This window comes from Notolepis coatsorum (assembly GCF_963971535.1).
Source record: "Notolepis coatsorum genome assembly, chromosome: 1".
NCBI lineage: Eukaryota > Metazoa > Chordata > Actinopteri > Aulopiformes > Paralepididae > Notolepis > Notolepis coatsorum.
In genome coordinates, this window is record NC_140165.1 from 180,611,186 (window position 1) to 180,623,865 (window position 12,680).

Here is a 12,680-nt window from a genome sequence, read left to right on the forward strand (position 1 = left end):
CAAAACAAGCACACTGCATCTAATCTCTCTATCTATCTATCTATCTATCTATCTAACTGTGCATCTTGGGAAGAAGGAAGAAAAAACGCGGCTTATTATTATTACCGAGGCGCACGGCATTGGATCAATGCCACGTCAATACTATTATTACCTTACCACTGCTCGCAGCATTCATTCACTGCAAAACAAGCACACTGCATCTATCTCTCTCTCTCTCTCTCTCTCTCTCTCTCTCTCTATCTATATATCTGTGCATCTTGGGAAGAAGGAAGAAAAAAACGCGGCTTATTATATTATTAATAAAACAGCTACTTGTGGGCACTCATAAAAACACTGTGGTCTACAAGTTGTTTAGCGAGAGGATGGTGGTAATGTGCTTCAATAGAACAATGGATCAATGCCATGTCAAAACTTGCCTCCGCTCCGCTGATCTGGAGGACTCGCAGTCCACACACAGACACACACGCACGCACGCACACGCACACACGGGCTCGCAGCCACACACACATTTCGGGTATGTGTGAATGCGTGTCGAACTCGGTTCGCGGACCAAACAGGCGAACTCTGGTCCGCCTGAAAACGTCGGTCTCGGTTCGGCTTCATCGAACCAAACGCGAACCAAATATAGGAAGTGATTATTATTACCACTGCTCGCAGCACTCACTGCAAAACAAGCACACTGCATCTAATCTCTCTATCTATCTATCTATCTATCTATCTAACTGTGCATCTTGGGAAGAAGGAAGAAAAAACGCGGCTTATTATTATTACCGAGGCGCACGGCATTGGATCAATGCCACGTCAATACTATTATTACCTTACCACTGCTCGCAGCATTCATTCACTGCAAAACAAGCACACTGCATCTATCTCTCTCTCTCTCTCTCTCTCTCTCTCTCTATCTATATATCTGTGCATCTTGGGAAGAAGGAAGAAAAAACGCGGCTTATTATATTATTAATAAAACAGCTACTTGTGGGCACTCATAAAAACACTGTGGTCTACAAGTTGTTTAGCGAGAGGATGGTGGTAATGTGCTTCAATAGAACAATGGATCAATGCCATGTCAAAACTTGCCTCCGCTCCGCTGATCTGGAGGACTCGCAGTCCACACACAGACACACACGCACGCACGCACACACGGGCTCGCAGCCACACACACATTTCCACTGTCCAATAGACAAGCGCCCTTTTCGACCGCGTGACATTGTTCAGAAGGTTCGGTCCGCCTCACAGATTTCTATGTGAACGCAGGCGAACCAAATGAAGAATGCAACAATGTTGCAACCAGGGACCGAAACTAAAGCCCGCCGCCCGCCAGGGGCGGTCTGTTTTTACCTTTGGCGCATGACACTTAGAGGGCTGCCCGCCGTGTGGCGTGTAGACGTGTAGTTCATAACGATACTCTTGTGTGAGTACAGATTATAGCCGCTCGTCTTTTTTTTCTCCGCCGCGAGATCGTTAAAAAACTACAAGTCCCACATCGCACTCAAGTCAACGGTCCAATCACAGTAGAGTGACGTGACTGGTTTCATGAGAAAAAAAAGCAAATGACCAATCGGAAGCTATCATTTGGCTTGTTTACTTCCGTCTGCTCTAGTCTATATCGGACCTCCATGAGCTAACGTTACTGTTTAAACAATGACCCAGTCAACTATTCACTTTTAGTTTAATACATGACGAGGCATTGTCTAACGGTATCTAGCTGGCTAGCTACTGATAGCTGCTGATATCAACAAATGCTCCAGCAATAGTCTACTCGAGTGCATAATACCTCCGTTCCCTCGTTAGCTAGCTTAGCTAGCTCTCTTAGATCCATCTGTCCCAGTAAACTAAATTGTCTTAACGTTATCTACCGGGCTAGCAGTAGCTACAGATAGCTCCTGATATCAATGTCTTATAACATTGATTGAATGCGTATTCTAGCTGAGGGCATGTTGAATGTGATTTGACAAAAGAACGGTAACGTTATAAATAGGGTCCAGCTGCATCGCCGGAGAATCCTTGCATGCTGAATGTAGGGTCTAGCTGAATATAGGGTCTAGCTGCAGGGCCGGAGAATCCTTGCTGGAGCTGGAGGCTACTCAAGTATACACACAGACAGTGGAGCTGTTTGCAGATAGCAAGCATTTTGACTTGTTGCGTGGTGGCGATGTCTCGCAGATAATACAACTACAAGTATGATTATATAATATATATTTTATTTAAAAAAAAAATTATATAAAATATATATATATATTTTTGTAATCAAAAAAATGTTGGCAGGTAAGAAATATGCTTGGCAGGTAGACTCTTCCCATCTACCCGCCACTGGCCGGTGAGTCAAAAAGTTAATTTCGCTCCCTGGTTGCAACTTCACCCCCAGAACCGCACCGAGTCCACCAAAACTATATGTGAAAGCGACCTAAGAGTCACAGTATCTCTGCTTGTTAAGGTAGTCTATTCTAAAAGTCACAGCATCTCTGCTTGTTAACACTTTCAGTGCCAGCCATTAGACGAAGCAGTCTGTAGCGACGCCACCACTAGATAGATAGGGATCCGTCACCTTGTTTGTAGAGCTATAACTATATTTTATATTATAGCTATGGATACAATACTATGGCCCATTTGACATCACCCATCGTTCAATATGTTTTCCATCCATACGTTCCCGTGTTATACCGTGGTGAATATAAGTATGGTTTTAGAGCGGTCTAGGGCAATTCATGAAATGCTGAGTTGAAGCCCTATACGTCCATTCCACTATAGACGTTGCCATTTCTTGCCTGTATACGCTATTATCCCGAAATCAAATCTATATAATAGGTATTATGTTCCATCATGAATGGGGGTGGGTCGTTTGATTATTTGATTGTCAGTAACGGCATTCGCATTGAACACTAAAAACGCTTATCAGCCCGATCGGTGTAAAAGCATTGCAGGATCAAGCTAAAATTTACATCAGATCATTCTTACCTGTGATCGGGAGTATTCCAAAAATAATATTCCAATTGTTTGATCGCCATCTGGTACATCCAATGCCCATTTGGCCCACGGCATAATCCACCACAACATATGGATCTGGGTTATTTGACGCGCTTCGATGGAACCGGCAGAACGGCTGCCCTCGCCGGACAAGGAAACATGAAACTGGAGACGTTTGGCCATCCCACAAAGAAAGATACAAGGTTGCAAAGGGTGCTCGATACCGCCGTCTAGTGGGATGCGGCCGGTATTGCACCTTGGAGACCTCAGACTCAGACATATGGTAACAACAGGCTAGATAATGGCTTAGGCCCAGAAACGACTTTAATCGTTTTTGGCACCCAAAGTGTTAAGGTGGTTAACCCTCTAAAGCAGAGTGTTACGCCCACGCAACACTAGACATGTTTTGCAAAACATTAAATATCTTTGGAACCGTTTATGATAAAAACTAGCTTTAAATTGTATCTGAATCAGGAGATTCTGGATTTGAAAGTGTATTTCTTCACTGTAAATATCTAGATCTGTATTTTTCTCTTTTCCAATATCAGGCCAGTACATCCTTTCTATCTATATACAGTATCTGTTACTGAGCTTTTAGCCTATAGTCAATGGAAATGCTAGAAATGGTCACATGGGCTGAGATGACCAATGGAAAATTACTATTGTTTCTCTATACTCCAGTGCACTCCGAGAGATCGGGCCATCAGACAGACATGTGCTTGCGCGTAACAGAGGATAGAGAGAGGAGCTTGTCCCTGGATGGCATAAAGACATGAAAAGAGGTATAGTTGAGGTAGAAAGGTTAGGATGACTGGTTGAGATAGAAGGGTTAGGAAGACTGGTTGAGGTAGAAGGGTTAGGAAGACTGGTTGAGGTAGAAGGGTTAGGGTTAGATTGATGTCAGAGTGGAGAGATGAAGGACAGGCAGACTGACTGGTTGAGGTAGAAGGGTTAGGGTTAGATTGATTGACAGGCAGACTGACTGGTTGAGGTAGAAGCCACGGGTGGAGGCGGTAATGCTGATATGGCGCTCCTCCACAGTCACCATGTAGAGGTACATCAGGTCACCATGCATCTTCCTGTTCCCTGGTGGAGGGTTCCACCCACTCATGGTTAGAACCTTCAGGCACTGCATGGGCTGGGGAGGAGAGGAGGGGGGTTGAAAGGATGAGCTGGAACTAAATCTTCAAAAAGAGGTTTTAGAACCTTTATTTTTTTACTTATCTTATATCTTTCATACCACTGTATACAATAATAATAATAATAATAATAATAATAATAATAATAATAATAATAATAATAATAATAATAATAATAATAATAATAATAATAATAATAATAATACAATTTTGCAGAGCACTAACTCACCACTGTGTCCTGTATTAAGAAGAATTACACCGGAACTCATTAGCATTCAGAAGGTTTATTGACATCATTAAACTGCCCTCTTAACACATCCACCGCCATAAACGGCTTACGACGGGTTTGCTGATCATGCGAATTCCGCCAATCCACGGCGTACGACGTTATTGAGATCATATTTAATTTTTTCGCCATGGTATTCATAATTCCGCCACCCAGCCTCGGCTGAGACAGTGGGACTCGGCACAACCGTGCAACGCTTCAATACCGCCGCCTGGTGGATGATCGGGCGAGTTACAACCGGAAATGGATCTCTGGTGATCTCAGTGCATCTGGGAAATCCGTCCGGCAGTCACATATTGTTGCGAGACTCTAGACACACATCCGTGTATATGGATCGCTGCCATAACTCAATAATCGATATGATTTGGGCGTTTATTGCGCCATACAAACCGGAAATGGATCTAGTCGATCAACGTCAAATAAGTGGGATCTTTTTCCTCCAGTCTCATCGGCGAATGGTAAGAGGACAGTAACGTTACTTTCAGCTTGATTGTTTATTCTTTTCAATGCAAACCGCTCTGATCAATATATCACCCATACTACATAAAGCATTTACTGACGATCACGGAATTATAAACGACCCCCCCCCCTTTCATCCGCGCATGATGAGTCATAACGTTTAGGATCGTATTCAGTTGGATTTTTTAATATAGCGTGTATCGCGAATAAACTGCAATCGATAATCTATATTATGCGTTTAGGCCTATAACTGGTGTTCTAGGAATTACTGCAGAAAACGATAAAAACATACTTATATTCTAGACGGTATTTTCGTATGAATATATGAATGAAAAAGTATAACGTTCCTACATCCTGAACGATAGATAATCGATGTTGAATGGGCCATAGTAATGTCAATTTAGCAATACAATTTAAAAAGTTATAGCCCTGCAAAGAAGGTGAACATCTCCATAGGCTTAGACTGGTGGCAGTGATCATACATTGATGGATAGAAGCGTGGCAGTGTTAAAGGATAACTCCACTATTTTGGGAAATTAGCTTATTTAACATCTTCCCTGGAGTTAGACAAGAAGATGCATACCTTTTTTGTCTCTGTGCGTGCATTTTAGCTTTGGGAATAGATGCTCCGTTAGCATAGCTTAGCTTCATTACTGGAAGTGAGGCAGGACAGTAGTCTTACAGTGCCTTACAGTGTATTGCAAGGTCTGACATTGACCAAACTTGATATGCATGACCTTGGTGGGCTCTAGGTCAACTCCTGAAAAGGGGGTCAATGTCAGACCTTGCAATCAAAAGTTAGGGGCGCACTGAAATTATGGCAAGGGTTATTAGCCCCCTAACTTTTGATTGCAAAGTCTGACATTGACCCCCTTTTCAGGAGTTGACCTAGAGCCCACCAAGGTCATGCATATCAAGTTTGGTCAATGTCAGACCTTGCAATACACTGTAAGGCACTGTAAGGCTACGGATCTGCCTCACTTCCAGTGATGAAGCTAAGCTATGCTAACGGAGCGTCTATTCCCAAAGCTAAATGCACGCACAGACAAAAAAGGTATGTATCTTCTTGTCTAACTCCAGGGAAGATGTTAAATAAGCTAATTTCCCAAAATAGTGGAGTTATCCTTTAAGTTCACCAATATCCACCAATGCCTATAGCTTAACATCCCAGTCCCACATTCTTCTTAAAGTCTCTAGAGTCAGAACTTTGTTCCTTTAAATCAGTTTAGACTAATCACTCAGTCTTTTGCAAGATGTGTGCTCCTGTTTCTGATCCAGATTGTGATAAACTTTTTTATTGTAAGCTATACATTTTACTGCTAGGTATTTCTACAATGTGGCTTAGGGACAGGGCGTTTTACACAAATCCAGCGCTCCCTTTCTTGGCTGTGACGTAGCCACGCAAGTTTCTGGAAGCAGCGCGGACGTTAACAACAAAGATGGCCGCGTCGGTACTCGGAATTTCAGAGGAAAAAGTTTGCTTGCTATTTGTAATAAATGCAATGCAGAAGTTCCACAAGGAGGGAAAAGGGCAACAACTTGCAATACATCCAGCCCGACGGGTCATCTGCGGCATCACCACCGCCACGACGGTGTGTTATTGTGTTAACTTAGAAGCCCAGGACGACGCGAGGAGCTAAGCAAAGCTAGCCCCTTTCATGGCTGTGATGCAACCCTTGGTTGAATACGCAGTCACTTATTGCTCCGTAGTAGCCAGGTTAATTTGCACCACCAAGGACTGCTTAAAAGCTAGCGGCTTGAGCCCTTGGGTCATTTCTGTCAAACTTCTTTAATTTAGCAAACGACTCGTCAATAGGTACAAGCGTGCTCGCGCCGTTGTCGCGGGCCCCCAACACCGTGGCGGTGGTGATGCCGCAGGTGACCCGTTGTTGTGGTGGTGATGTGAGGTGGTGATGTGTCCACTCAAAGCCTCTTTTTCAAGGCTCCGCTTTGAAAAAAGAGGAACAAAAAGCTTCGAGCGTCTTAGGTTGGATGTATTATAAGCTGTTGACGGATTGTGAATTTTCATTTGGAAAAATAAATATGGTCACTTTATCAGTCAAAACTGTTGTCTTGGCTTTTGTTTCTGTTGTCTGGTTAGGTCACATTTAAGTTGGTGTTAAGTTATTGTCCTGGGAAGTCTTTTTATGTATTATTATTGTATTGTGATATGTTTTGTTTCATGTTGAAAAAAAAACATTAAACATTTTTTCATAATACAATAAATATCGGTTATCGATATCGGTTATCGGCTTGAGGAGCATAAAGTTATCGGTATCGGTGTCAAAAAAGCAATATCGTGCATCCCTAACTGTAACCTTGCTTTTGGCCAGGTCTCCCATAGATTTGGAATCTCAGTGGGACTCCCTGGTATAATAAAGGCAAAATGAATAAAAAAAAATAAAGAATTTCATCCTGTTGATCACTTATCAATCTCCCTGTTAACCCTTTCAGGTGTACAATCTCACATATGAATTTTTAAAACCAAACAAACATTCAGGATTGTACTGGCGTTTGGATGCTTTGGGATGAAAGGCATTGTTTCCTTCCATTTCCTTTATGCAGCTTTTGAAAGTGAGATACAAACTAGGCAACATTGTGCAGCCAGGCAGACTCAGCAGAATGTGCCACCCTTCTCAGATGAGGGTGAATGTCTTTATTAAAAATGCTCAATTGGGCGCCCTCGTGGCGCATACCATAGTGCCTCGCGCACCTACGCGGCCGACCCGGGTTCGATCCCAGCTCCCGTCGTTATTTGTCGCATGTCCTCCCCGCGTGAATATTTTAGGCAACCAACTTGTGTTTAGCGTTTCTCTGATTGGCCAATACGCCCATGTGACCACGGCAGCGCGAGAGAGCGGCAGCGCGGAAATAGGCTGTTTATTGCCTCGCGCTGCAGCGCGGAAATAGGCTGTCTATTGCCATTCTCTAAGTCAAACTCTAACCTTAACCAGCTCCTTAACAGCGCCTAAACTTAACCCTTCTAACCTTAAGCAACTCCGAAACAATGCCTAACCTTAACCAACTCCGAAACAATGCTTAAAGTTATGCCTAAACTTAACGGCGAAAGAATGCGAATGCATGTTAAAAAAAAAATTATAATAATTGAAGGGAATCGAACTAGCCAGCAACGAGCCGTAGGATCCACAGCCATGCAGCGTTGCCAATTGAGCTATTTCTGGATACTGAATAAGGGGCGGTTACTGGCATATAATGCTGCCGCGACGGAGCTCCGCGGCCGAGCTCCGCTCAGCCGCTACGCTCTGCTGCTGCCGCGTCGCCGCGGGGGCGTGGCTAGACGCAAGTTGGGCGTGGTTAGACACAAGTTGGTTGCCTTTAATATTTAGGCGTCCTCCCCACCTCTCCTCCCGTTCGCCCTCTCCTCCGTCGGTCCTGCGTGACCAATAAAGCTGTAAAAATGCTAAAAAAAATCTAAAATAAAAATGCTCAATTGTGAATGGGCTATCACACTAGCCACGACGTGAAGATGACTTAATGCTTTCAAATAAAAAAATAAAAGTACTTTTTCTTCTTTCTTTGTGGGATGAATTCACCGGCGTCTACAAGATGTTGTGAATTACCTTCCATTCCTTGTTCAGTGGCTGGAGGGGCACCAGGGGGCGCTCTTTGCTGCCAGGGAGGATGTGCTCTGGGGGGGTGCAGTCGATCTGCTCCAACTCACTGCCTTTCTTCTTTCTCTTGCCACTATCTGCACACAGAGGACCAGGAAGAAGGGCAGGGCAATGTCAGCCTGAACCATGACATTTATAGAACATACACACGTATAGAAAAACACACACAATCACATGTGTATCATATTAAAATTGATGCTTCACATTGTCTAAAAATTAAAAATAAAAATAAAAATACCATAGACCACTAAATTATAGGCCCAGTCACACACACAAAAGCAGCACCAAGCAAAAAAGATCATTAGTTACAAACAAGTTTCAGCTATTTAGAATTTTAGGACAAATACACTGGGTTTAATTATTCCTATATTTAAATATTGAAAAACAATAAAAATTAAATAAAAAGAATGTCATGACCCAATACAATGCAGGCCTGTGTGTCTGAATTGATTATAGCAGATATAATTTAAATGACCAGTCAATCATTAAACAACGGTCAATCATTAAAAAAGGTCTGTTAATAGCTCAACACAACATTTACAGGACCTCCAAAACAGCATTGAAGCCCTTTATAAAAGACATTTAATTTATTCTGCAATTAATTAATTCGAGCGGCAGGGTAGTGTAGCAGACAGATCATATAGGAAGTAGGGATGCACCGATCCAACTTTTTCAGTCCCGATACAGATACCTGGGGCTAGATCCACAAAGAATGGATTGCACGGAGCAAGTTGCACCCTTACTTACAATTCATTATGAATTGAAAATGGGGGACCCTGATGTAAACAAGACTAAAGTCTTTCTCTGGTCTGCATCCCCTTAACACATTGGGGACGAAGCACGGATATATCCGTGGGAAGTTGTTATTGCTTTTATTCCATTTGAATAACCTGTTCAAGGTCGCCGAGCTGCACTGCAGATCTTCGCTACTCTATGAATTCGACAATGTGCAATAGATCCAGATCCTCTTAGGGGCGCTATCGCGCTACTGCAATGTGCCCTGTGGGCGAACGGATCAGTCTCTTTGTTTTCTTTCAATGGAATTTTCAGTTAGCAAGATTCTGGATCTGCAGCCTGTAGCTTGGATTACGTTTCGAATCGCAGATTTCACCATGCAATAAGGGATTTATCATCAGCCAATGGACATATTGATCTACTAGATGGCGATCGATAACGGGGAAATGCTCGGGGGGATCCCACCGGCTCATGGGAAGATCTTTTTCACGTAAATTACAGCCCGATCAGAGCTTGCTATGATACTCAACCAGCCGACCAGCGTATGTGGCTACTTAGACGAACACGGTTATTGGTAATCAATAATAATAAACAACGTCCCCCGCCCCCCCCCCCTTTCATGCATACATGCTTTGGGATCGTCCGGATCATATGCAATTTGAGTTATTTCTGTAGCATCTGTAAAACGGAAATGCCATTGGATATAACGTTAGCAGCTATTAGCTCTATAACTAGCCTTCCAGAAAATATACTAGCCCAAATCCGCTATAAAGCTTATACCGTAATTCCTCTAATAGTAACCGGTATTCAATTAAAAACCGGGTCTCTATTAATGACCGGGTGCGCTGTTGAGCTAAGCAATTATAAGCCGGCCTCCTAATACAAGCCGGGTTTCATGTATATTAGAGTTATTGTTGTTATATGCTGGCCTGGCTGTGCAGTAAATACCATATAATGGTATGGTGTTAATGTTTACCAAGAGAGTAAGCCTACCTCAGAATTGTATAAAACAAAGTTATTATTATTATTATACCAGTATTGTGATTGCACTATTTTACTTTATTTAACTTTTTTTGACCACCTGTAATTGCACTGTTTACTACCGTATTTCATACAGTACTTGGTTTCAATAAATGAACCCAGTACATTTTACTGGGTTCAAACTGACACAAAATGTTGATTTATTCATTATGATCTGTTTGAAAATTAGAAATATAGGCCTCTCTCTTATACATGCCTCCTCCTAATACAAGCCTGGTATCCTCTACAGTTGAAACAAATACAAGCCGGGGTTACTATTAGAGGAATTACGGTATTCACAGCGCTATAAAATGAGAACCTATTAGGGCTGACCTTCGAATTTTTTTTTTGGCAATCGAAGCTTCGGGGCCGAGCTTCGATTTTAATTCGAAGCTTCGAATAAAAAAAGAAAATTATGAATTTTTTCTTTTTTTTTATATATATATTTTTTTAATATATATATATTTTTTTATCTTATGTTGTGGGACTTGTACAGCACTTTGGTAAACGTTGTTTTTAAATGTGCTCGATAAATAGTGGATTGGATTAATGAATTAAGTAGCCCCTTTCGTGACTGTGCCAACACAGTGTGATTTAATTCAAGGTGGATCGCTGTTGTCGTTTGAACAACTTCAGATTTCATGGGAACTACCAATCCCCCAAATCAAGAATGTTTAAGATGAATGAAGTAAGATTTTGATTATTTGAAATATGGCCTGTGTAGACTAAAATATGCACAGAATTATGTCAGTCTACAAGGTCCGGATTCTACATGGTCCGGCAATGTAGACCTTGTAGACTCCACTACAGACCAATTATCAGTGAATGTTCATGCATTTTTAAGAAGGGCTACTTCCACAAAAAAACAAAGAACTCACCAAAACATCTCAGTAGCACCTTATCTAAATGTTCTATTTCATATATGGAGATTCATATTTATTTATGTATTGCATGCATTTCTACATTTTATTTCCTATTTTGTTTATTCATCCCAGTATCTTTCTTTCTTATATGTGGAATTCTACAAGACATTTACATTTAGTCATTTAGCTGACGCTTTTATCCAAAGCGACTTACAAGTTCTGTACGACAGGTCATCAGGAAGGATACAACTCTATCAGCTGAGTAACAATATTCATCAAAGTGTTGCGTGTTACAGTGTAGGTTAGTTTATTAGGACAAGTGATCTCGAAAGTCATGGAAAAAATTGTATACGAACAGGTCGAAAAATACCTTGCGGAAAAAAATCTAATCTACGAATTCCAATCTGGCTTCAGAACATCCCACTCCACTGACACATGCCTTCTCTATTTAAACGACCACATCAAACAAGAGGTGGACGCGGGCAAATACTGCGGCATGGTCATGCTGGACCTACAAAAGGCCTTCGACACTGTCAATCACACCATTCTGATTGACAAGCTAAAAGCAATTGGTTTTGATAGTCTATCAGTGAGCTGGATGCAATCCTACCTGGAGGGGAGAGAGCAGATGGTGGAGGTAAACGGTACCCTATTCCCCCCCCCCTCACAGTAAGCTGTGGTGTTCCACAAGGAAGCATACTAGGTCCGCTACTGTTCCTAATTTATGCAAATGACATGTCGTCAGCTTGTGACTGCAACTTGTTCCTGTTTGCGGACGACTCAGCCCTGCTGGTCTCTGACAAGAACAAGTTACAGGTTGAAAAAACCCTCAGCTCAGAACTAGGCAAAATCTGCATATGGCTCGCTGATAACAAACTATCATTACACATGGGCAAAACAGAGTCCATTCTCTTCGGTTCAAATAACAAACTCAGCAAGACCGACGGCTTCTCAGTTACAGTGGGTGACAATATTGTCACAAGGAAAGAAGATATTACCTACCTGGGTTCCATCCTAGAGGCAAATCTTTCCTGTGACAAAATGGCATCCAATGTAATAAAAAAAGTCAACCAACGAACTCGTTTCTTGTACCGGATCTCCTCACTGGTAAACAAGAATACCCTGAAGACTCTAGCAGGAGCACTCATTCAAGGGTACTACGACTATGCTTGCACCTCATGGTACCAAAGCACCTCAAAGGCGCTAAAAACAAAATTACAAACATCTCAAAACAAACTGGTCAGACTACTGCTTGACCTTACTCCTAGAACCCACCTCACCCCTGCCCACTTTGACAACCTAGGATGGCTTAGAGTAGACGACAGAGTACAGCAACTTGCAATGGGCCTGGTCTACAAGATACACTACACGACCAAGGTACCCATGTACATGTCAAAATACTTCCCAAAGGTCAGTGAATACCACGATCACAACACCAGAGGGAGCTCCACAAATCATGTTAAACCCAGATTCGGCTCAAACAAGGGACTAAACACGTTTCGCAATTATGCCACATCAATGTGGAACGCCCTACCCAAAGCTGTAAAGGAATGTGAATCACTACCCACTTTCAAAAACACTC

At 42.3% G+C, this 12,680-nt stretch overlaps 1 protein-coding gene across 3 annotated transcripts in view; it reads right to left on the reverse strand.

Moving 5' to 3' along the window:
• cluha (clustered mitochondria (cluA/CLU1) homolog a) overlaps window positions 1-12,680 on the reverse strand; it is a 166,615-nt gene that overhangs the window by 105,598 nt on the left and 48,337 nt on the right. For all 3 annotated transcript variants that reach the window (XR_014620562.1, XM_084330543.1, XM_084330542.1), the window contains exons 5-6: window positions 8,430-8,557; window positions 3,948-4,102 (exon numbers count right to left, since the gene is read on the reverse strand). Coding sequence is in view for 2 of the 3 variants with exons in the window: in XM_084330543.1 (XP_084186669.1) it covers window positions 3,948-4,102; window positions 8,430-8,557 (283 nt within the window). In the remaining variant the exon portion in view is untranslated. The remainder of the gene's footprint in view (window positions 1-3,947; window positions 4,103-8,429; window positions 8,558-12,680) is intronic.